Genomic DNA, 25,546 nt, shown 5'->3' on the forward strand with positions numbered 1-25,546 from the left:
ATTCACAGATGGAGAATCAGAAAGCATTTGGAACACAGCATTGGGGTCCCAAGGCCACTCGTGGGCTTGAGGAACATATTGATGTACGTTGAATTTCACTAGAATAATACACTAAAGAGAATATCTGCAGTGCACTAAGCATCTCAAATTAGGAATAACGGGAACTTGTAACTTCAGTTTCCTCATCTGTAAAATGGTCCTAAGGATAGTGCCTGCTTCCAAGGGCTGTTCTGAGGATTAAATGGATTGATGCAGATGAGACGCTTGGCATTGAACTTGGCTGGGGTAGGTTCTTCAGTTGATGGCCTGGAGAGTCCAGTTCATCCCCTCTTACCATCCTTTCCTGCTAAAAACCATGCGCATCTCTGTTCCAGCAGTTTCAGGGAGATACTAAGAAATTTGTTTCATTTTCTTGCAGGGATGCTTGGTGTAAGAGACTTCCCCCCTTGAGTCTAGAACTGGACTAGTGTCTGGACTCTTCCTTGTGTGCGGCAATGAATAGTCACAGCCCTGACTCCACCTCCTCCCAGCTGTGGGATCCCGGGCACGTCCTCCATCCCTGTGGGTCTCAGTTTCCTTATCTGTAACAATAGGCTAGTAACCCTCACTACTGCCCAGCGCCAGGCACTGTGTGAGGCAGAATGAAATAATGTGTGGATTGTCAGCAAGCACGCCATCATGGCCACCTGGCACCCAACCCCCTCCTCTTGGGGTCCCCTCAACCCCAGGACCCCAGGCAGCCCTCATGAGTTCCCAGCTCATGTTGCTTTCTGGTCCCTTTATAGCTCCTTTTGGGGGTAATAAAATCTGGGGCTCTCCATCTGCTCTTTGCTTTCCTTCCCATTTCATTTTTCTTTTCTTTTCTTTTTTTTTTTAACTCTACCCAGCCCAGAGAGAGCAGAAAACTTAAGCCTCTCCTCTGTCTGGGCGCCGGAAGTCCAACCTCCCTCCCCATTTCATTTTTCATACCCTGGGCTGTTTGTTCAGTCAGTCATTCGTCCATTCACTCACTCATTATGTACACGTACGGATGCTGGTGGTTGTGCTAGGCACTGGGGGTGGGGAGCAATGGTGAATGGGAGGGATATAGCTGCTTCTGTCATGGAGCCTCCATTTTCAGCAATTACATCAAGCATCCAATTAAATTTGTACTAATCAGCTGCTGTGAGACAGGAGGAACACAGGGGCTCTTCTGAGGTCAGGGGAAACCTCACAGCAGTGATGCTTGAGTGGCTTTCTGAAAGATGCTTCGGGATCACTCGGGGAGGCCCGGGTGGAGGGGTCAGCATGGGCCCGGGCCCTGCAGGGAGGGAACATTGTCCAGGTGCAGGTGGCCGCGGGGCAGAGCCCCGCAGACCCCGGATGGGAGGGCTCAGCCGGGCCAGGCCGCTAGGGCCTCACAGGGCACAGCTGGGGGGGTGACCTTTATCCTAGAGAAGTCTTTGCCCCTTGAAGCTTTCTAAGCAGGTCTTTGTGAACGGCTCACGTCAGAGCCTCCTTCAGTGTCCAGGTGAGGGTGGTGACGCGCTACGGCCTTTCATCACACGCTAGAGGAGCCACTCACGACTTGCCCTTGGCGCGACCAGAGTCCTTGTGTTGATACAGAAGAAAGTCACAGAGGGCAGGACTGTGTATACCGGAAGCATGGGGTGGGGCCCAGGAGCCTTTGTCGAATCACCGCCTGTCACAGTGGTGATGCTGGTGGTGTCAAGGCAGCTCAGAGGAACCCAGGGAAAACCTAGTGTGTGCCCAGCAGGTCCAAGTTCATACGCTCAGCTGACCTTCTGAGTGCCCTGTGGACCAGGGGAGGAGTGCCCTGTTGTCCAAAGAAAGCAAAGAGGGTTGGGCGCTGGTGAGGGATCTGCCCAGGATCCCGAGGCTCCTACATGCCAGGTTTGGGGCAAGGTCCGTACTTCCTGCCTGTAGGTAACACCTGGGAGAGCACGTCTGTTTCCGAAGCACTTTGGACGGCAGCACCTGGTCAGGAGGTCCTGGCGCCAGGAGAACCTCCCTGAGATTGTGACTTCTTGAATCTCACATCGCCTGCTCATGCCACCTAGCCCAGGCCCTGTTCATTACTTCCCTCAGGCCCGGGGACAGCGGGTGACCTTATTAGGGACGGCTCTGCTCCCATGCATATCCCCTCTCTGTGTCTCCCCCCGCTCCACCCCACCCCCCCCCCGACCTCCAGTTTATCTTTCAGGCCTTGGGTTGAGGCAGGGCTGTTCCCTGTAAATACCAGTGCCCTTACATGCGCATTTTTCCTCTATGATTTTTCCTGTTTTGATGAAACACTGCTCTTGGCTGTGCAGGTTCCCAAGAGGGAACTGGGGCCCTGACCCGGCCAGCCAGTCATTCAGGAACTTTGCTCCCAGGCCCAGCCCCACACCCAGCCCGCATTCCGCCGGGGCCAGAACCTTAACCTCCCTGCACTGTGTGAATGGGCCGTCCCTCCCCACTCCCAGTCCCCGGATTCCCATGGCCACCTCCTTATGGCCTTTCCCAGCTGACTGAAAAAGGCTGCATTCCAGCCCCCAATTAGCCTTGCCCTCTCTGCCTTTCTTCCCGACTGAGGGGTGGGCAAGTGTACTAGGGTTCATGGTCGAGCCCCCTGCATCCATCAGGGCCTGACTCACATACAGGCCACCTGTGGGGAAAGGGTCAGGTGGTGCCTTAGCCCGGTCACTCACTCGTGTGTTCAGCAGATGCACTAATTGTTCACTCGTGTGTTCAGCAGACACACTAATTGTCTACCGTGTGCCAGGCGTTGTTCTAGACCCTGGGCACAGAACGCGTGGAAATAAACGAGTGTCGCAGAGGTGACGGTGCCACCTGCCTGCATGGTGAGGCCCAGCAGCTCTCCTTGGCTCCACTTTGCAGGTGGGCACGGAGGTGTGGAGCACTGGGGCAGGTTTCCAGGGGCTCCAGGCCGCCTCTCTGCCACCTCTAGGGGGAGTCATGTTAAAAGCCCCTTGGGTGGGGCCCCTGGAGCCTGATACAGCCCTGACACCTCTTCTGACCAAGTGCGGGCGAGACTCCAGCCCTCATGCCCTGCCTCGGTCAGGTGTCCTTGGGCAGGACAGCCTGCCCAGCTGGACATGGTGGCCTCGCCAGGACCACAGCACAGCCAGTAGGTGGTGGTTTCTGGACGTGGGAGCCTGATTCCTCTTACCCCAAAGCCAGTCCTTTGGGGTTCTTTACTGTTTGTTGGCTGTTCCCGCGGTGTTTCTGCCTTTCAGCAGTGCTGTGCCTCAGGCCTTGTCTTCCTCCCCCAGCTCTGCCAGAGGTGCTGTTCACAGTGTTTGTCCTGAGTAATTACAAGTTTTCAATCTTACCTTTGACGCACATTTACCCACCTCATTCTCCTACATGTTTGTTCATTACTTATTCATTCTTTCAACAAACAGCGTTTATTCAGGACCAGGCCCCTGCATGCCAGGGAGGGGAGAGACAGGTGAAGCGGACTCGTCTCTGTCCTCAGAGTGAGGACAAGGACAGGGTCCCCCTGCTCTGTGCGGCAGTGGGGCTGGTACTCTGAACGGGGGACAGGCCGACCTACCTGGCCCTTCATGCTGGTGACGGGCAGAGCTAACCCTGAACAGCGGTCTCAGGGCACCTGCATGGCCTTCTTGCATCTCTTAACTGATTTCATCACGACCGTTGCTGTGAAGTGGTACAGGGTCTGTTATTATGAACGCTGTATGTTTCAGGAGCTAGGCCTTCCCTGGTGGTCTAGTGGTTAAGAGTCCGTGCTCTCAGTGCAGAGGGTATGGGTTCTATCCTTGGTCAGGGTGCTAAGATCCTGCATGCTGCATAGCAAGGTCATAAAACCATAATAATAACAAATAAAATGAAACCCACCTGATTCTTAAAATACATCGGGAGCTAGCTAACTTACCCAGGGACACCTGGCTAGTGGCAGAGGCGGGATTGAACCCAGGCTTCCTGGCTCCCCAGTCTGGGCCCTAACTGTGCCAAGCTGCATGACTGTGAACTTGTTACAGAAAGAAATGGGAACAAGAGTGTGCAAATTGCAGAACTGCAAAAGAAGCAGACTGCCCCGAGGCTCGTGTGGCAGAATCGAGACCAGCTTGGGTGGGAGCTGGTGCCTCGTGTGCGTCCAGGGCTCAGGTCCTTCCAGACCGAGAGACCCAGAGTGATCTTGAGTGAGCACGGAGCCAGGGTGTCGGCCGCACCCGTGTGTCTCACTGAGCACAAAAACATACTCCAGAGCCAGACCCTGAGTTCCACAGTGTTTGGAGCCCTGCCTGAGGGCCTGGGCCGGTCCTGTGTGGAGGAGGAAGGGCCTGGCCGGGGCAGACGGAGGCCGGGCCAGCCTCAGCCGGAACCTGGCGCTGTCGCTGACCACTGGGGTCACTCGGGGTAAGATGGGGTCCACCCTCCTGGGCGCTCAGTGTGCCGCTGCACAGCCACTGCTGAGGACAGTAGAGGCCTTCCCCCGCCTGCCGGGGCCTGCGAGACCCGCCCTCCCCTGTCACCGCCGAGCTCATCCTGCACCATCCCTGCTCCCCATGCCCCAGTCGTGCGGGCACTGATGCTGGGTGAGCAGCTCAACCACGCTTCCCCCTTACCCTGCCACTTGGAGGCCCTTCCTGGTCTCGGCATGGCCAACTCGTCCTCTCCCCGCAGGTCTCTGCTCAGAGGTCCCGCCCTGACCACTCAGCCTTGCGGTGTCCCCGTGATCCTCCCCACGTCACCCTGTGTGCTCCTGTGTACACTTAGCACACTTCAAAACAGCCACGTCTCTGTTTTGTCCATCCCGTCCACGAGAACACCAGTTCCTCAGTTCATGGGCCTTGCCTGTCTTGTTCACTCTCCTTTCTCAAACACCATCAGTGGTACCTGGCACTTGTGGACACTAAATGTTTGTTAGCTAGACGAATGAGCCTCAGTTTCCTCATCTGTAAAATGGGAAGGCGCTTGCAGCTCTGATAAAGGTGGTGTAAAGATTAGAGTGTGTTTAGGTTAAGGTGCCTCATGCAGACCTCGCACTTAGAGTAGGCACTCAGGATTGGTAAACGAAGCATGTGCTACGACCTAGGAGTGAATGAATGTCCATCCTAGTTTAGACTTCATGGATGCTACATAGCTAGGTTTTTTTGACAATACCAGGCCAACCTGGTGCTCACCAGCTCTGAAAATCGAGGTGATGGGTGAGGCAGAAGCAGGTGAAGGAAGGAAAGAGAAACCATGGAAAGGAAGAAGGCCTGGGTTGTGGACTGTTTTCCAGTGGAAATGTAGAAAGAGATGATTTCTCTCAAGGCCAGCTTTGCCTCCTGGAAAGTTTGTAAATTTCTGCCAAGATATATATAATATATATATATTTTAAGACCACAAGAAAAGAGGGAAGGCACAGGTAATTTCAATTAGTAAATCTGGAAATGACAGAATTTAAAAGTCACCATTAAAACCCCACAGTAATAATTGTTTCAGTTAAAGTCTGCTAATGGATGCTAAAATTAGTGGGTGAAAGTTTAAGTAGAGACAAAATACTTTTATAGTCTCAGAGTATCTCCCCCTAGATATTTAGTAATTACAAAGTAGGAAGTAGTAATGGCCGGGAGAATCTTGCAGACCTCATCTTAGCCAAGTGATCGAGGCTGACAACGGCCGGGAGAATCTTGCAGACCTCATCTTAGCCGAGTGATCGAGGCTGACAACGGCCGGGAGAATCTTGCAGACCTCATCTTAGCCGAGTGATCGAGGCTGACAACGGCCGAGCGAATCCTGCAGAACTCATCTTAGCTGAGTGATCGAGGCTGACAATGGAAGGGAGAATCCTGCAGACCTCATCTTAGCCGAGTGATCGAGGCTGGCAGCACAAGTGATGAGACATACAGCCTCACGTGCCCAGTGTGGAGCTCTCAGGAGGGGACAGCCCTGGGGGATTCGTCCCCGAGATGCACAGCCTGGCTTGGATCACCGGAAGACGTCAGGCAGTCCTGGTTTGACAGGGATTCTACAGAGTAAGTGGCAAACCCTCTTCAAAAGCGTCACAGTCATGACAGACAAAGAGAGACCGGAGACTAGGGAGGATCCTGGATTGGGTCCTAGACCAGAAAAAAAGGACATTAGGGGAAACTGGTAAAATCCCAGGTAAGTTTGTCTTTTCCTTAATGGCATTGTACCAGGGTTCATCTCCTGGTTTCAAGAACTCTTCTGTGGTGTTCTCTGGTTCTGTACGATGTACCACGAGGGGACACTGCTGAGGACCGTGTGGGAACTTTCTCTACTGTCTCTGTGCTTCTGTTAAGACTCAGATCTCAAAAAGTTTAGAAGGGTGACTCAGTTAAAGGGGGAGAGTAAGAAGTATGGCAGGACAAATCTAATGGAGACTTCGTTACATGCTCAGGTGCTCAGTCGTGGTTTGTCTCTTTGCAACCCCAAGGACTGTAGCCCGCCAGGCTCCTCTGTCCATGGGATTTTTCAGGCTACAGTGCTGGAGTGGGTTGCCATTTCCCACTCCAGGGAATCTTCCCCACCCAGGAATCAAACTTGTGTCTCTCCCATCTCCTGCACTGGCAGGCAGGTTCTTTCCCTCTGTGCCACCCGGGAAGCCCAGAGACTTCGTTATTGCCGTGCAAAATGAGTGTGTATTTGCAGAAAGGCCTGGTGATGGTGACCTGAGTTCTAAGGCACAGAGGTAGAAACCATTCTATTGAAAAAATCCTGGGTCCATGAAGAGTTCTCCACAGCTGGTTGGCTGGCTGGCCTTGACTTTGCTCTTCCTTAAGGGTCTCTGATTCTTCTCTCCTGAGCTCTGTCACCCCTTACTCAGCAGAGGGTGTGTCCTTTAGTGACGCCCATTGATGTCAGGCTGTAGAAAGCCACGGTAGGACTCCACAGATTTCAGAAGATTTTAGCAGGTTTTATTAAATTTATACCATTCCCGGGCCATTTTGACACCTTTTGCCATATCTACCTCTACCCATACTGTTTCAAACTTTCTATTTTATTTATGTGGACTTACTTTAAAGATTTAAACAGATGAGTTAAAAACAAAAGGTAAGACCAACATCATCTGCTGTGAATGCGAAGTATCCATAAAATTCAAAGACGTGAATTTCAAAGAAAATTCGGCTGTTGCTGGTGGAAAGTTCAAAGCCTGAAGCCTGCTCTTGGATTTATTAAAAAGTGAGATTATGCGGTGTTAAAAAGATCCACGGACCCAAAGTGAGATTCTCTCCTAGTCTCGTTCAGGAGATTGGTGGAGAAGCGGAGTGCGGGGAGCTCCCTCACCGGGTGGTTTGCTGCCCTGTCTCGGTTCCACCTAAAACCATCTCACGCTCCCCTGGAGCCACCTCGCTCTTCCTGAAGGGCAGACACCCGGCCGAGCTGGCCACACCGTCAGGGTGTGCAGCCATGAGACCTCTTTCTTCCAGCCCCAGGGATTCAGGTCTGAGCATGAGTGCTCACGTCTGAAGCCATCTGCTCTGACCAGCTGTCCCTCATCTGCCCTCAGTGTCAGAGCATGTTGGCTTTAAAAAAAAAAGCAAACATCTGACTTTCTTGGAGATACTAGAATTATTCTCATATTACATTATTGTTCCTGTTTGATTCCAAGAACCAAGCTTTGTCATGTTGAGGTGGTACCTGCTGTGTCACAGAGCTGTGTGGAGTTCAGTGGAACAGGGCTCTTAATCACTTTTGACATCTACCCTATGTAAGAAATACAGTTTATAATGACTTCCCTGGCATTCCAGTGGTTAAGACTGACGAGGGGACGAGGGTTCAATCCCTGGTTGGAGAACTGAGATCCCACATGTTGCAAGGCACTGCCAAGAAAAAGAAAGGCATTCTGTATCGCAGCCCAGTGGACAACATGTGAAACCTCAGCACGGCAGTGATTCCTTTATACAGGCAGTGCAGAAAGATGCCTTTTACTTTATTTTGTGTGCATGCTCAGTCACTTCAGTCCTGTCCAATTCTGCGATGGTGTGGACTGTAGCCCTCCAGGCTCAAGGCTCCAGCCCTCCAATTTTTAAATATTGTAGCATTTTTTAAAAATTGTATTTGTTTATTTGGCTGCACCAGATCCTTATTAGTTTTGGCATGTGGGGTCTAGTTCCCTGGCCAGGAATCGAACCCGGGCCCCCTGCATTGGGAGTGTGGAGTCTTAGCCACTGGACCACCAGGGAAGTCCCATGTAATATTTTTTAAAATGCTGGTCATAGCCCACTAAGTTGATTTCTCAGCTCCCTGTAAGAGTTGCTCAGTCGTGTCCGACTTTGCAACCCCATGGATTGCAGGCCAGAATACTGGAGTGGGTAGCTGTTCCCTTCTCCAGGGGATCTTCCCAGCCCAGGGATTGAACCCAGGTCTCCCACATTGCAGGCAGATTCTTCACCAGCTGAGCCACAAGGGAAGCCTAAGAATACTGGAGTGGGTAGCCTGTCCCTTCTCCAGCGTATCTTCCCAGCCCAGGAGTTGAACTGGGGTCTCCTGCATTGCAGGCGGATTCTTTACCAACTGAGCTATCAGGAAAGCCCGCAAAAGTGAAAATGAAAGTTGCTCAGTTGTGTCCGACTCTTTGCGACCCCATGGACTGCAGGCCAGAATACTGGAGTGGGTAGCCTTTCCTTTCTCCCTGGGATCTTCCCAACCCAGGGATCAAACCCAGGTCTCCTACATTGCAGGTGGATTCTTTATCAGCTGAGCCACCAGGGAAGCCCCTCAATTCCCTAGTCAGTCTCAACTTGGAGTTGGTAAAACATTGCTCTGGAGGGCGAAAGCATGACCCATAGTAACGGGCCCCATTTTTTTTGAGTGCCTGGTATGTGCCCAGAACAGTGCTGAGCACTATCTCATTTAATCCTGACCATGTTTGCTCATCAGATCACTGAGTCTCAGAGAGGCGCGTCACTCAGCCCAGCTCACACAGCGAGTAAGGGCAGAATCAGGATTCCCACCTGGTTGCCCACGTTCTTTGGGCTTGGGAACACTTCCCCTGTGTATCTGCCTTTTGTACCTTTTTCAGATGGTCTGCAGAGGAGGTATGGGTGGATGTGTAAATGACGGAATCAAACATCAAGTTGGTATGGAAAGAAACTCAAAAAGAATCTCTTTAATTTTTACGCTAAGCCCATGTGGGGGTTCAATGGCCAATTATTTGATGTTCTTTCTTCTTAACTTTTAACTTCTTAGCTTTTTGATTACTTTTTAAATTGAAGTATAGCTCACCGTAAAGCGTATAGCTCAATGGCTTTTTATGTACATATGCCCACCCCCAGATCCAGACATAAAACATTGCCCGCTCCCGAGAGGGCTCTGTCACGTCCCATCCTGGTCAAGACCCCAACCAAAAGGGGACCCTTCTCCTGGCTTCCCTCGCCATGGGTTAGTTTTGTCCATCCTTCAAGGTCACAGAAATAGAACCCTGTGGTGTGTGGGTGCCGGCCTTCTTTCTTTCAGTCTGTGGGGTTCATGCGTGTTGTGTGCGTCAGTCATTCACTTTTGTGTTGTAGCATCTGATTTCTTTTTTGGTACCTGTAAGCTTTTTTTAGAACTTTTCATACACTATATTGGGCACATCAAATAGCATAGAGACTCTACCTATCTCCCATTTCCATCTTTGACGCACCCTCTCCACCCCACCGCTATCCCAGGATAACTACTCTCCCAGATGTGGTATTGATCCTTCCTGCATGGCTTGGCAAAGCTTTACTGTTTGTGTATGAAGATTCTTAATGGGTCTTTCATTTACGCGTGTGCGCATGTGCGCACATACTTTTTTTCTTTTTTGCATTGCTGAGCCCAGATAAAAAATATTTTAAAAATGTTCCAAGTCCTTCTGGAATTCAGAACCTCAGCTCTGTGCTATTGAGGTCAAGAGAGCCTGGGCATGGTCCAGAAGGAAAGGCCAGGCAGGGAGAGGTAAGCAGAGGGCAGAGTGGGGATGGGAGCCTGGGGCAGGAGAAGAGGGGGGTGGGCACTCCCCGCCGTGTGAAGCAGCTGCAACCTTGGGGCCTGGGACCCTCCCTTCTGTCTCATTCTGGACCCATAGGGACCTCACTGTGCCCCTCTTTCTTTTTCAAAAAAATGTTTGGCCAGACCCCACGGCACGTGGGACCTAGTTCCCCCACCATGACTGAACCCATGTCCCCTTCATTGGAAGGTGGAGTTGTCCACAGGGAAGTCCCACTGTGCTCTTCTTTCTGACCTGATTTCCTGGGTCCGCAGGGAAGTCCCACTGTGGGGAAGGGAAGTCCCACTGTGCTCTACTTTCTGACCTGATTTCCTGGGTCCAGCGGTCCCATCTCTGCTGAGACCGCCCTCCCAGGGATTTGGTGAGGAGAGAATGAGATTCTCCTTTGGGAAGAAGAAAAGGCTTGTGGTCTTCTCTACCTTGCGCCCTGATGCCTGGTAGTAATAGGTGCAATGGTGAGCACTCACTCATGGGGCTAGGCGCTGTGCTAAATTAGCACTTTCCATGTGTTAACATGTGGACCGCCTCAGAGCCACGCAGGGAGGGGGGCATTGCTTGACAAACTGGGAAACTGAGGCACGAGGGGGTGGGGCAAATTCCCAAGGCCACTCCCAGCAAGTGGAGAATGTGGACTCACAGAGAAAGGCCAGCCCCTCTGGGACTGTGCACCCCGAAGCCTCGGCTCTTCTACGGTGGGGAGGCCTTTTCCTGGTACTCATCTCCTCTGTGACTACACATTTGTTACAGACCTCTGCTTAACTCTGGCTTCAGGCAGGCAGGGGCTCCCTTTGTTTGGTTCACACTGGGTCTTGAGGTCCTAGCTCAGCCTCCAGCACAGAGTAGATGCTGCTGACAGCTGCAGAATGGATGCTGAGTGAATGAATGAATGGGAAGCCGTGCAGGAACAGAGCTGGGGAACTGTGAGGTGGATTCTGCACATGCCAGTCTTGCCTCTGGGCTTTGGGGAATCTGAGAGCCAGGGGTCTGGGTGCAGCTCCACGGTGCCCGAGCAGCACCACCTTGACCTTCCTCATTTGGAACATGGGGCTGGTGACAGTCCCTCCCTCCCAGGGTCACCGACACCGCACGGTTAGGTGTGCGGCATCACAGGCCATTCTGGGTGCATGTCGGGCAGCTGGGTCTCCCAGGCAGGTGGGTCCTGGGTAGACAAAAGATCAGGGTGATTTCGTGGAAGAGGAGTCCTGGCGCAGGCCCTGCAGTCGCATGGAACTTGCATGCACATGTGAGCTGTTTGATGGGTGCTGTCCTGTAACTGACCCTGTGTCCCCCGTCCTGCCCCTCAGAAAGTGCAGGAACACTGCCTGGCTTTGGCCACTGCCTCTGAATTTCAGCCCTCTGCTGTCATTCGCTACCAAGAAGACAGCCAGCCAGTGAGGCTGCGTAGGACTTACCACCCCCATTCCTGGCTGACGTCTGCTCCGTCCTGGCTGGGCAAGACAGCAGTTGCCTCTCCCCACAGGCACCCTGCTTTGAAGTCGCTCCTTCTGGTCCTAGTACTAACCAGCAGGCTTGCATCTCCATCCTCTAATACACCACTCTTTGCCTTGTCTGCGTCAGGAGCTCAGCCAGGCTGTTAACAGAAAATGCGGGATCTCTCCCTCATAGCATTGAACTCACCTTTTGTGATTGCCTCTTGGGTGCTAAGGGCTCTTTCTGCATTCCAGTTAGCGGTCCCATTTGTTTCTCAACATCACACTAGAGTCAGGGTGTAATCCACAGGAGTTCAGAGAGGTCCGGCTAGTTGCTTAAAAAGAGTCAGCATTAGAATGCCAGCTGGTGTGAGACAGAAGCCAGGGTTGTCTCCACTCGCCTTCGAGCAACCCGTGCCCCCCCACCCCGCCATGCTGCTCTGCAGAGAGAAGGCAAGAGTAAGCCCACGAGGGGCAGTGACAGCCGCACCATCGTGGTGGTTTCATCAGTGATGAAAATTGCAGCTGACGTCTGTCATCTGCCGTGTGCTTGCTCCCTGCTGTGAACTGTCTTCAGTGCCTTACATGTCCTTCCGCTTACAGTCCTTACTCCCATGAGGTCGTCAGTAATTTTATTCCCATTTTGCAGATGAAAAACACTGAAAGCTCAGGGGAAATTTTGTCCAAAGGCACACAGCTAATGAATGAGGCAGTAGAGCCCCTGGCTTTGCGGACCCACACCTCAGGGGTTGAAAAACCAGGAATGCTGTGGTTTACCCAGACACTGGATTATTATTCAGCACTAGAAAGAAATGATCCACCAAGCCATGAAAGGACATAGATGCTGCTGCTGCTGCTGCTGCTAAGTCGCTTCAGTCGTGTCTGACTCTTTGCGACCCCACAGATGGCAGCCCACCAGGCTCCCCCATCCCTGGGATTCTCCAGGCAAGAACAACGGAGTGGGTTGCCATTTCCTTCTCCAGTGCATGAAAGTGAAAAGTGAAAGTGAAGTCGCTCAGTCGTGTCTGACTCTTAGCAACCTCATGGACTGCAGCCTACCATCCATCCATGGGATTTTCCAGGCAAGAGTACTGGAGTGGGGTGCCATTGCCTTCTCTGGGACATAGATGGGGGAAACTTAAATGCATATTGCTCAGCGAAAGAAGCCAATCTGAAAAGGTTATATACCTATGTAATCCAACTGTATGACATTCCGGAAAAGGCAAGAGTGTAGAAAAAAGAAAAAGGCAACAGTGGTTGCCTGAGGTGGTGGGGAGAGGGAGGGATTCTGTTATTCAGGCAAAGTAAGAGGATTTGTATAGTAAGCAGAACTTCTCTGCATGATACTGTGATGGTGCATGTATGTCATTTTCCATTTGTCAAAATCCATAGAGTGTTCAATGCCAAGAGTGAACCCTAATGCAGACTGTGGACTCTGGGTGATAATGGCGTGTCAATGCAGGTACCTGCATTGTAACCAATGCCCCACTCTGTGGGAGAGGTTGATAATGGGAGAGGCTCTATAGGTGTGGAAGCAGGGGACATGTGGACAAAATCTCTGTGCCTGCTGCTCCATTTTCCTGCGAACCTAAACCTGCTCTAAGCAGTGGTCTAGTTTTTAAAAAAGTAAACAGATACACAATGCACATGATATTTGAGCTGCTGCCAGCCTGACCTCCAGGCCGTGTTCTTCCAACCGCCCTCAGCAGTGATGTGAGTGGGGTGGGTTGTAGAGTGTGGGGGCATCTCTGGGTTACCTGTGAGATGGCAGGCATGCCAAGGGACTGTGCCTGGGGATGGACTGATCCTCCCGCTTGGGGAGGAGGAAGGAGGAGGTGAGGGAGGTGATAACCACATTCTTTGGTCTTCATTCCCTGGGACAGTGTGTGCTCAGGGAGGCTGGCCTTGCCCCTGCCAGGGCATTGCAAAACTCAAGTTCAGTTGAATCAGTGTCCTTTGGAAAAGTACATTCTGCTCAGGAGCCAAGTAAAACTGAAGGTCTTGCAGCCAGCACACTGGAGTCGAGCGCTGTGACTCACGCTGAGTGGGAGGGAGGCGGGCCGAACTCAAGGCAGGCCTCGGCTCCCAGGTGGGCCCAGGCTCGCTCTGGTGCCAGGCCTCTCTGCCAGCTCAAGGCCCTCAGCTGGGGCAGTGTGCGTGCTCTGGGGAGCATCGTCATGTGGCTTCGTCAGGGCTCAGACCCCCTTGCTGGTTAGAAAGGGTCCCGACAGAGCTATGGAGAAAATGAATCACTGTTAAAATCAGATTTTCTTATTAGCTTGCATTATTGACTTAGAGATGACTCCTCTCTAAGGTAAGCCTTTGGTAGATGTAGGGGCACCCCGGTGTCATGGGAAGAGCCCCAGATAGGATTCGCAGGTAGTTCTCATTTGTGACATTAGGGAATTCAGTGTTGCTTCCTGAACCTGCGTTTTTCTAACGTTAAAATGGTCTGAACTAAATCACTTTGTTGAATACCCAGGAAGCTTGTCACCAGTGCCCCCAGTTCCTCAGCCTTGGCAGACATTGCGAATCCATCCCAGCACACACGCACCACATCCAGTCCCAGCTGTTGCATCTGGGCAGCCACTAGAATCGATGCCTGAGAAGCCCTGGTTTGGCCACGCAGGGACTCGTGGTCTCAGTGTCCTAGCTCTAAGCGTCCAACTCCTGCTGCCCTCTCGCTATCTTTTCAGTCCTGCTGTGTATTCTGTAACAAAAATACTTCAAGATTGAAGGCCAAGTTCACCAACAGTCCCCGGGCTGAATCTGAGCCATAGGAATGTTTTCTTTGATGTGCATATTATTTTATTTAAAAAACAAAAAGCAAATTAAAAAAACCCTGGAAATCCCAGTTGCCATCATATTTATTGTATTTATTTTTATTTTGGAGTTAGCTAGGTCTTCACTGCCGCTCGGCTTTTTCCTGGTTGCAGAGGGCAGGATCTGCCCTGTAGTTGCGGTACAGAGGCTTCCCACTGCCGTGGCTTCTCTGTGGACATGGGCTCTGGAGCGCGTGAGCGTCAGTACTGGGCACATGGGCTTAGTTGCGCCACAGCATATGGAGGCTTCCTGGACCAGGAAGAGAACCTGTGCCTCCTGCACTGGCCGGTGGATTCTCTACCACTGATCCCCACCATCATGTTCAAATTGGTAATTTCATGTAAGACCCCAGATTTCTTTCTGGTTTCCTCTGATCTGGCTGCCCTTCTTCTGGCCACAGGCCGAGCTAGGAGGCTTTCTCCCCTCTTTAGGTGGGCTGTGGATCCTCTGGTTGCCACAGGCTCCACCGGCCCACCTCTCTCATCCAGTACCTGCCCAGCCTTGGTGGGCGTTTTCCACTGGGGAGCATATAATGCCTCGTTGCCCCTCCTTGGGCGCTGCGAGCAACTCGGGGATCAGTGTCTGGGCCCATTTGGGATGCTTGCTGTTTCCTGGATCATTTTCAAAGGGAAGAGTGTTCTCTCTCCGTGAATAATCACCCCCTGGTGAAGTGGTTTTAAATTTTTATTTTCCCATGTGGGCTTTTCTGAAAGCGAGGGCTCAGCTAAGCCGTGTGCTGGTGAGGGAAGCGCAGGTGGAGGCAGATGGGGGAAATGGGGAGTGGGGAGGAGGCCCCCTGCCCGCCCACTGCCAGTCACGCACCCCGCTGCCTCCCGTAGGTCTCCTCTGTGATGTCTCATTGCTGGGGGCTGGTTAGGAAGCCACGAGGTTCTCTGAGGAGAGTCACCTGCACATTTCAGGTGAGCTCTTGGCCCAGAAAGACCACCAGTCTTTTGAGACTCGGTGGATCTCTTATTGCTTAAAAATTATGCTCCCCACTCACGTGCCGGTACTGAGGCCCCCACAGTGTGTAAGACCAGCTCCTGCCCTTGAAGAGTTCGTATCTGTGAAAATAAGACGACACCAGTGTATTTTTTTAATGGATATGATGCTGCACTATAAAGGACAGAGGAAAAACGAGTGATAATAAAGTAACATAGGTTTGGTTTCTTACTGTTTTTGTATTCCCTAGTTGTATTTTTTAGATTCCGCACGTTGAATGACAGTAGGCACTGTCTCCTTCTCTAGCTGACTTATTTCCGTTAGTGTGGTACCTCAGGTCCATCCCTGTTGTCGCAAATGGCAAACCTTCATACTTTGTCATGACTGAGTTGTAGTCCTTTGTGTGTATATATCCCGTAAAGAATCCGCCTGGAACGCGGGAGACCTGGGTTCGATCCCTGGGTTGGGAAGATCCCCTGGAGAAGGGAACTGCTACCCACTCCAGTATTCTGGCCTGGAGAATTCCATGGACAAAGGAGCCTGGCAGGCTACGGTCCACGGGGTCACAAAGAGTCGGACATGGCTGAGCTTCTTTCACTTCACTTCACTTCGTGTGTGTGTGTGTATATCTATATATCCTTGGATAAATGGATATATACATATATAAGTGTGTGTATATATATATCCTTTATCCATTCACCTGTGGATGGAAGACACCAACAGTAGTAATGAGACAGAGTTAGCTGTGTTGTTCATTCATGATTGCACACACATGATGTGCCACACATGTATGACACACACATGTATGACACACACATGTATATTGTGTGCCAAATGATGAGAGAGAGCAGCTCAGGGGCCGTGGCAGCTGGAATAGGGTGCCTCAGCCAGCCTGATGCTGATTGGAGATGGCTTCTCAGAGGAAAGGGTGTGTGAGCTCAGTTTTAAGGAACTACCTGGGGCCTCTGACTTCATCTTCCATTCCAGCTGTATCTGCCTCCTTGCCATTTGGGAAACCTGCCAGATATGTTCCCTGCCTCAGGGACTTTGCACTTACCATCCCTTCAGCCTGGAGCTCTCACCCCTGGACAGCCAGATGGCTGCTGTCCCACTTGAATGAGATATCTGTGTGCATGTCACCTTGTCAGATGAGCCTTCTCTTACACCCACCTAAAGCAGCACCCACACGACATTCTGTTTCCCTAGCATGGCTTATTTTTCTGCATGGCACTGGCATATATGAGTTCATTATTGTTTGTGTCCCCTGGGATGTGAGCTAAGTGAAGGCAGAGAGTTTTATGTCTTGACCGCTGTTGTACTCCTAACACCAAGAACAGTGCTCTGTCCACAGTGGGCACTCGGCAATGGAGCGGAGTTGAGCTGGCAGAGAGAGGGATGCTGCAGATGAGAGCACAGTCTGTAGAAGGGACAGAGCTGGGCAGCAGGAGCCTTTCTGAAACCAAGAGTGGGGTCATGGGGTGAGGGGCCGATAATAGAGAGGCAGGGGTGGTGAGCCCACAACAAGTCTTGTGAAGACCCTGACTGCCGTTATTTTCCTGCTTGTAACCTGTTTATTATGGAATAACTGAAAAGTACCAGGATATGCCCAAGGGACCCTAAGCAAGCTCTCCCCCAGGCAAACAGGGTAATACTTTGATCTCTTTCCTGTGTCTTTTTGCCTGGGACTGTCTGAACATCCCACCTTTTCACTTGTGAGCCAGACCTCTTTTCCTAAAGCACACAGCCACTCCCAAGCTTGGCGCCGTAACTTCATGTTTGGACAGATGGAGACACAAACCTCGGCCTTGCCACTTGCTGAGTGCGTGACCTCGGGCATCCAGAGCCGTGACCCTTGGCCAGAGCTGTCACTCTGTCCGGGGCTTCTCTCTCCCCACTGCCCTGGCCTCGTGTCCGCTCGTCTTCTTGCACTCAGGGACCCAGCCCAAAACTCAGCCTCTCGACCCAGTCTTTTCTGAGCCTCAGTTCCTTTTCCTGTGAAAGTGGGGGCGAACCTCATTTTGAGACATTGAATGGTTTTGAGGCTGCGTTGGGGAGATGTGAGCTAAGAGACTGGCTCATGGGAGGTGCTCAGTGCATGCTCTTTCCCCTCCCATGACACCAGCTTTTTCTCTGTGATACTTCCTTGCCTGCGAATCTCTTCAAACCTTAATCCTGTCCTAGGCTTCTACCCCAGGACCAGCCAGAACTCAGCCTTCACTTCCCCAGTAGCTGAACTGTTGTCCAAAAGGAGGTCTCATGGCTGAGTGATTCTGAATCCCCCGAGCAGGTGGAGGTCAAAGGGCATTTGGGGTCCCTTGAAGGGGGCCCCTTCCACAGGTGTCTTGGCACAGTTGTCTTTCCCCCCAGTTCACTCCTAAACTTAAAAACCCCAATGCCAATGTTTTCTTCCTTTTAAATCTCTGTAGAAGGCCGTGCCCTGGCGGGGAGCCATGGCCATGAGAATCTAATCCCCGAATAGCTCCTGCTGCTCAGCATTTAAAGGCCGTCTGTATTTTTATCCGATGATGGGTCACTTCTAAAAAACTCCGCTCAGGTCCTGCCCCTCTAAGAATACATTTCCATTTATAGCGTCTGCGCTCGGGATGTTGTCGTGTCCTGGTGTGGAGCCGCCGGCTGCGTCCTGTTTCCAGTGATCTGGAAACACGCTGGGGGCCGTAGCTGTCTCCCCCAGCCCTGGCCCTCGTTCCATGGCCTGGACACATGGGAAGCTGACTCCCAGCCAAGCCCTGGCTGCCTGACGGCCTCGGGCCCGACATCAGGCCTTTCCTGTTGCTGGGGGAGCGTGGGCTCCTCGGGCTGTTGCTGGGCGGGGGAGGTCAGGGGGGTGAGGGACCCCTGTCCTGCTGTGCTCTGCTGGGGCCTCAGTGGCACTTCCCTGCAGTCTGTAGCTCCTCGGCACCCTTCCTCCTTCCCTCGCTCACCAAGTGCCCCCAGCCTGCTGTCGGCGCCAGGCTGTGCACAGATGGCCAAGGCCCCCGGCAGCTAGTTTGGAGCTATGGGGAGGCCGCAGAGGGTCAGTGTACAGCCTCCAACACTGACCCTGCTTCCTGCTGGCTGTGTGAGCTTCAGCCAGTGGCTAAGCCTCTCTGAGTGTCAGTTTCTACATTGGTTGATGGTACCTTGTGGGTGAGGGGGGAGGGGTTCAGTGGGATAAAGTAGGCCAAGGGTCTCAAGTAGTGCTTGGCCCACAGGGTGGGACCGGGAAATGCCAGTCCCTTTGCCTGTCCCTCTGTTGACCCGTGGTAATTCAGATGGGTACAAGCAGAATGTCTTAGGAAATACATTTGAAGTTGGAAATAAACATACGACTTAGACGTTAGCAGTCCTTGCACACCAAATGTCTCTTAAACTGCAGTTTTTTTGGCCATGCGACTCCTTGCCCTCCCCACCCCTGTGCTGGTTTAGTCCATTCTGCAGCAGAGCCCTGGAATCTGCACATTTAACCAGCCTCCTAGCGGGTTCTGAGGCAGTTCCATGGACCAGACTGAGAAACACTGCCTCCTTCATCCATTGCAAAGCACTTCTGTAGACCTACCGTGTGCTGGGTGCTTCTCTGGGCCCTGGGCATATAGTGGCAGGCAGGCTCCTGTTAGTGATGGAGTGGAGCAGTGAGCAGATACACATAACACAAGGTGGTGATTGCAAGTGTGGTGAAAAAACAGGCAGCAGAGTAAGGAGTGTGCGGAGTGCTGTGTTTTATTTGGTCGCCGGGACAGGTCTTTGAGGAGGTGACATTTGAATATAGACCTAGAAGAAGTGAAGGAGCAAGACAGGAAAAGATCTGAGGGAAAAACATCCCAGATACAAGAACTCAAGGGCAAAGGGTCTGAGATGAAAGCCCACTTGCCTGACTGTTCAAGGAACACAACACTACTGTGTTAGGATTTAGAGCTAATGCTGCTAAACATAAATTATAAGACCGGTGCCCCCTCCTTGCTGTGTGTGAGTGTTATCCTCCCCCGATGAGCCTGGATCCAGGAGACAGGTAAGGGCATTGCCTAGCACAGTGAGGCCTCCGTCTTTTTGCTGATAGACCATCTAAAATACTCTGAGAATTCCTGGATGGTCGTCTTCCTCGTCAGTTGACTTGACTTTATTGCTCATCGTGGTGGCCCAGAACAGCACAGCTTACCACTTCTCAGATGTTTGGGAACCCGGAATACACAGGCTGTGTTCTTTTCTGATTCTTTGGAAAGAATCAGGGATCCTTATGTATGACACAAGATGTTAGACGTCTTGAAACGCATCCTTCGCGTGTTTCATTGTGAGTGTCTGCAGATGTGCGTGTTTGGGCTCCATGACCCCTAAGGGAAGTTCCTCCTACCTTTTTTCAGATCGTAAGAGCAGGTTTTGTGTGAGGAGCTGCTGATTTCTGTTCTGTTTTGTTCCACGTCGAGTGTAAGAGGCAGGTGTGATGCCTCTGGGAACGGGGAAGCTCCTTGGGCGTTACCATGTGAGCGCCACAAGGATGGGGCCACTTCTGTCTTGTTGACTTTCTCCTGTCTCTCTTGAGCTTGGCACAGTAAATTAAGTCATAAGTTGAGGGTGGGAATTAAAAGAGAGGGGGCCTGAACACAGATGCTGGGGGTATACCTGGATATCGGGCAGGAGAAGGAAAAGGAACAGACAGAGAAGATGCTGAAGTGAGGATGCCATGGTGCTTCAGGCTGCCAAGAGAAGGGCGTGATCGGAGAGGGCAAGGGCAGTCAGCTGGATTGGTGCAGAGGCAGCACTGAGCGGAGCCAGTGGCATCTGGCCCGTCGTGACTCTTGGGTGATCTTAGCTACGGCAGGAAGAGAGAGTGGGTGAGGGGGGCAGGCTGCTACAGGATAAGGATCAGATGGAAGGTGAAGTGTGAGGTTATTCTAGGCGAGCCATTGAGAATGTACGGCATCGCACTGAGAGAGAGGTACAGAATAATGGGTTTTCTTTTTTTTTTTTTAAATACTAAGATCGGTCATTGGGTTCAGGTGATGGTAGCTGATCTGTCTGTTATGAAATTTAGGTAATAAATCCCTAAATCCAACATCTCATCAGAGGATGCACAGTGATGGTTTTTCCAATTCTATTAGTTCTTCCACATTATTCTTTGAATTTATTCTGTAAAATAGGACTTTGTCCTCATCAGCTATTTGGTTTCCTAGAAATACATTGTGTATACCAAACAAAAAAAAACCCAGAATACATGCTTTGCCATTATTTACCAATTTTCAGAATAATGACTTGTGTCTTCAAAGGTATCTAAAGAGGCTTTTTGTTTGTTTGTTTTTTGAAGTATTTTTATGAACTCATAGATTGCTTACTGTATTTGATGTGTTTCAGTCATGGCTATCATGAAAAAATTTTTTCTATTAATAGTTTTACTGAGGTATAATTGACATACAATAAACTTCACTTACGTAAAGTGTACAGTTTGAGCAAATTGATATATGCATACACCCGTGAGATGGACTCATACCACAATTGGTTTCATTGAGAATCATCCATATTGTTGCTTGTGTCAATGTTATTGCTTTTTGCTGCTGATAATATCCCATTGTGTGGATGTGCCATCTATCCATTTGCCTGTTGATAGATATTTGGGTTGTTTCCAGTTTGTGACTATTACAAATTAAGCTTCTATGAATATTCATATACGTGTCTTTGGGAATATACTTCCGTTTCTCTTGGGTAAATGCCTGGAATTTACCCAGGCATTTAGGAGTGGGATGGCTAGATCATATGGTAAGTATATATTTAACATTTTCAGAAACTGCCAAACTCTACTCCCTAATGGTTGTACTGTGCATTTCACCGGCAGTGTCAGAGAGTTCCAGTTGCTCCGTGTCCTCACCAACACTTGGTGTGACCAGTCTTTACAGTTTCAGCCATTCTGATAGGTATAGGCTGGTGTCTCTGTGGTTTTAATTGATATTTCCCCGGTAACTCTGATATTAGCATCGTTTTGTTTGGTTATTCACCATCAGTGAATCTCTGGTGAAATGCCTCTTTAAATGTTCAAATTTTTGCCCATAGTTTTAATGGGTTGTTTGTTTTCTTATTCCTGCGTTTTGAGTTCTTTATTTGGAATATAAATCCTTTCACAGATATGTGATTCACACATATTTTTCCTATGAGCTTATCTTTTCATTCTTTTAATAATGCCTTTTGAAGCGTGGAGGTTTTTCATCTTGATGAGGCCTTATTTACATTTTTTTTCTTTTATAGATCACGCTTTTGGTGTCTTATCTAAAGTCTTCGCCTAACCTAAGAGTGCTAAGATTTTCTCCCATGTTTTCTTTGTAACGTTTATAGTAAGTCTTGAAGTCAGAGTCAACTTTGTTCTTTTTCATCGTTGTTTTGCCTCTTGTAAGTCCGGTGATTTCTGTATGAATCTTAGAATCAATTTGCCAAATTCTACAAAAATGCCTGCTGGAATTTTTTTCTTGGAATTGAGTTGATTCCATATCAATTTGGGGAGAAATGCCGTCTTAACAATATTGAGTCTTCTGACCCTTTAACACAGTATATTACGCTATTTATTTACATCTTTAATTTTCTCAGCAGTATTTCATTGTGTTCATTCAGTATGTGGGTCTTGCACTTCTTTTGTCATATTTATCCCAAATATTTAATATATTTTATGCATCTCCTAAGAATAATAGAAGCAACCATTTTTTGTTAGCTTTTGGTTACAGCTTCTATTGTTTCTTTTTAAAGATAATAAGCAAGGATGTCGGTTTATTTTTATCACCAGCCTCCACCTTATGGATGGTTTGTAGTTTATGAACTGGTCCCACTGGATGGACATTTGAACGGTCTCCAGTTGTTTGCTGTGACAGACGGTGTAACGGTGAACCTGTGCCTATGTAATTTTATATTTTCACCTGGAATTTACTGAATGCCATTAATGGGCCAAGCCCTGCATGACCCACGGGAGATTCAAGAACAAATCTGACTGTCCCAGCTCAGCAGGAGCAGAAGACCCTGCAGCCACCTCGGAGCTGTGCCAAGAATGTATATGCCCTCAGAGCCCAAGGAAGATGGGTTGGGGGGGTGTTGGCGCCTTGAGAGGTGCCTTCTGGAAGCTCAGCTGTCAGATTTATCCCTCTTTTTCTTTGGCTAGGGCCTGGTGGTCAGAGAGGATATTCTGAGACAGGAGACATCACAGCTGGAGGCAGTTGGCACTAGGACGCCACCCTGCAGATAGGTAACCTCCACGTGGGCACTGAGATTGAGGGAGAGAGCCACAGTGGGCGGGCTGTGGATCTGTGTGTGTTTTAGTACTGCATACACAGAGCATCATCACCCAGCCATCCCGCACACACAGGCCTCTACCCCTCCTGTTCCCAGCCTGTTGCAGCCAGGCATGGGTTGCAGTGGACAGAGCAGAGGTCCTGGAGCCAGGCTGCAGCAGTTTGAATCCTGGCCCGGAATCTGGGGCCAGGAGAACGGGGAGAATGCTGGTGTCCACTGACCAGGGCTGTACAAAGGACGTGAGCTAATGCAGGCACAAGCCAAGGCCAGGTGCACAGCGATCGTCAAAACGGGGACGGTGGCAGCGTCGGTGTGACGGCTCTTGCTATTGTTATTCCCTGCTAAGCTCCTCCAGTGGGGCTGGAGAGGCAGACTTTTTCCCCTTCCTTTTGCCAGAGGGAGGTGTGGTGTGTGAGCTCAGAGTGGTATATAGTTTGAATGTCAAGGACAGGATCTGCGGACTGGCAGTCAGAGTGGTGAGAATGATTCTAGATGTCATTAGAACCAATGCTCGCACAGTTCTCTCCCACCGTGCTCAGCTCTGCTGTGTCCACGTACCTCTGTGTGCCCTTCAGCACACACATGGGGCACGCACATGCCAGTGGTTCTCAGTAAGGTGGAGGAGATGACTAAGTGAACCAATAAGCAGTTTTCACCCAGCTCCCTGAGCCTCACTGAGGGCTCTGATGAGCTGGTGGGCAAGGGTGAGCAGCCAAAGAACCCACTAAAAGCCTTGCTGCCTATTTTTGGGACTAGTGACCCACCACTTCCAATGACTTGCTCCTAAGTGGCATCTAATTTCATTAGGCCATGGAAACAGTGACATCACGAGCGCCTGCCTGGTGACCGCCCACACATGGCGAACCACAGGGCACTCTGAGATTCGTCTTCAGGAACAGGGGAGAAGTCAGGTCCCAAGCAGCAAAAGTTAAAATAGCAAGAGCTGAGGCATTCTGCTATGAAAAGAAATTACAGAAGAAATCCATTAGTCAGAGATTTCCAGTGGCTGTTTCCTTGCTTGGGAGCAGGAGAAGACTGATGCCTGTTTATTTTGGGTGAGGTTATACAGCTGTCCCTCACTCTGTAGGCTGGAGGTGGCCTGCACAGTGAATTTCCTGTTAAGTAAACCCTATATCCTCATCGACTTCTAGTTCTGATGTTGATGTGTGTTTTATTCCAAAGAATTTGTTTGATCCTAAAGTGTAATGAAGTTGGAGGCGTGGATCCAACAACTTTTGTTTTTGTCTTTTTGATTCACTTCATTGTTGTTCAGTTGCTAAGTCGTGTCCAACTCTTTGTAACCCCATGGGCTGTGGCACGCCAGGCTCCTCCGTCCCCCACTGTCTCCTGGAGTTTGCTTAAATTCATGTCCATTGAGTCGGTGATGCTATCTAACCATCTCATCCTCTGTCGTCCCCTTCTCCTCCTGCCCGCAATCTTTCCCAGCACCAGGGTCCTTTCCAGTGAGTTGGCTCTTTGCATCAGGTGGCCAAAGGATTGGAGCTTCAGCTTCAGCAACAGTCCTTCCAGTGAATCAGGATTGATTTCCTTTAGGATGGACTGGTTTGATCTTCTTGGCATCCACAGGATTCTTAAGAGTCTTCTCCACTTACTCTTACTGCACGTTTATAAGAAGTCACAAATCTAGGTGGACTTTATTTTTTCCCTGTGGTTTCCTTTGTCCAGTTCTCTCCAAGTGTGCTTTCCCAGACACGGGGTAAAAAAGGACAGGGAAAGACTACTTAGTCCAGATTCCTGGTCTCCATGGAGGTGATCAAGGCCATGGCCATGACACCCAGCCGGAGCAGAGGCAACCGGAGGCGTCTCTGTGGAGAGAACCCAGGCCCAGTGGGAAATGAGCTTCCCACTGCCTGTTGCTCTGCCTACAAAAGGGTTTCTCAGCTTCAGCACCATGGACACTGGGGGACTGTATCCTTTGTTGTGGGCTTCCCAGGTGTGCTAGGGGTAAATAACCCACCTGCCATTGCAGGAGACATAAGAGACATAGGTTTGACCCCTGGGTTGAGAAGATCCCCTGGAGGAGGGCATGGCAAACCACTCCAGTATTCTTGCCTGGAGAATCTCATGCAGAGGAGCCTGGTGGGCTCCAGTCCATGGGGTCGCAGAGTCAGACACGACTGAAGCGACTTAGCGCTTAGGCATGCACATCCTTTGCTGTAGGGGGCCCCCTGTGCGTTGTAGGGCTGTAGGATGCATTAGCAATCCTGAGTTCTCCCCGCTGGGTACCACCCACTCCCCAGGGTGACAACCAAAAATATCTCCAGACATTGCTAAATGTCCCCTGGGGGGCCAAAATTGCACCCAAAATTGACTGGTTGAAAGTCACTAGCATATGACATTTCAAGAGCATGAGATAACAAGGATTTCACAAGCTTTTTATTAGCTTCTTTTTGTTTTAAATACTCTTGAGTTTAATTATACTTTAAATTGGGCAAGTCACTCCTTCTTGGAGCTTCTGCTTTCTCTCCTGTAAAATGAATGGGTTGGACACAATGATCTCAGCACACCCTCTAGACCCCACAGCGGAGTGTGGTGAAGCCATAGGGTTCCTGTGTTCGGGTCCTGTCCCAGCAGGTGACAGATCTAGTCTACCTGGCTCCAGGCACTGCTCCCATTCTCCTGGCACCTAAGCTTACTCGGTCTTAAGTCCAGTTGATTATTTTCTTGCTTTCATTTAAGCCCATTTTGCCTGATTTGTAAGTGAAATTTTCCAAATACAGTCCAAGGAACCCCTGAGGATGTATCCCCACCATCCATTTCATCTTAATCTTATTTGGAGGGCCAGCCAGTGTACCTTATCTTTGTGTAGACTCATCCATTGACTCATTCATTCAGGTCATTCCCCAAGGGCCTGCATTGGGCAGAGCTGAGCAGCAAGAGGCCCTGGTTTTTTCCTGGAGTTGGGGGAGAGCGGGGAAAGAGCATTTTTTTTTGTTGTTTTTTTTTTGATAAACATCAAGAATCCATCCTTGGGCTTTCTCCATTTAAGATTAAGCAATTCTAGTTCTTTAATCTTTCTTCCTAAGAAATATTTTCTACCCAAATGGTCCTAGTTATCCCCACATCATTGAGAAAAGCAGCAACAATGTAAATTAGGCCTGGATTCAGATCCGTGGCGTGACACTTT

At 50.3% G+C, this 25,546-nt stretch overlaps 1 protein-coding gene and 1 non-coding gene across 3 annotated transcripts in view; one reads left to right on the forward strand and one right to left on the reverse strand.

Annotated features, from left to right (window-relative positions):
• Positions 1-25,546, forward strand: part of ERGIC1 (endoplasmic reticulum-golgi intermediate compartment 1) — a 113,371-nt gene that overhangs the window by 22,965 nt on the left and 64,860 nt on the right. The window contains exon 1 of one of the 2 annotated variants that reach the window (XM_027520537.1): positions 9,848-9,894. The exons of the other annotated variant lie outside the window; for it this stretch is intronic. Within the exon in view, the coding sequence (XP_027376338.1) occupies positions 9,863-9,894 (32 nt within the window). The 5' untranslated portion in view covers positions 9,848-9,862. Of the gene's footprint in view, positions 1-9,847; positions 9,895-25,546 lie in introns of those variants that run through there. 2 annotated transcript variants of the gene reach the window in all.
• On the reverse strand, positions 8,087-8,159 carry TRNAG-CCC. Its single transcript has one exon. It is a non-coding gene; the product is annotated as a tRNA-Gly (tRNA).

The sequence above is a fragment of the Bos indicus x Bos taurus genome, chromosome 20 (assembly GCF_003369695.1).
Source record: "Bos indicus x Bos taurus breed Angus x Brahman F1 hybrid chromosome 20, Bos_hybrid_MaternalHap_v2.0, whole genome shotgun sequence".
NCBI classification, from domain to species: Eukaryota; Metazoa; Chordata; class Mammalia; order Artiodactyla; family Bovidae; genus Bos; species Bos indicus x Bos taurus.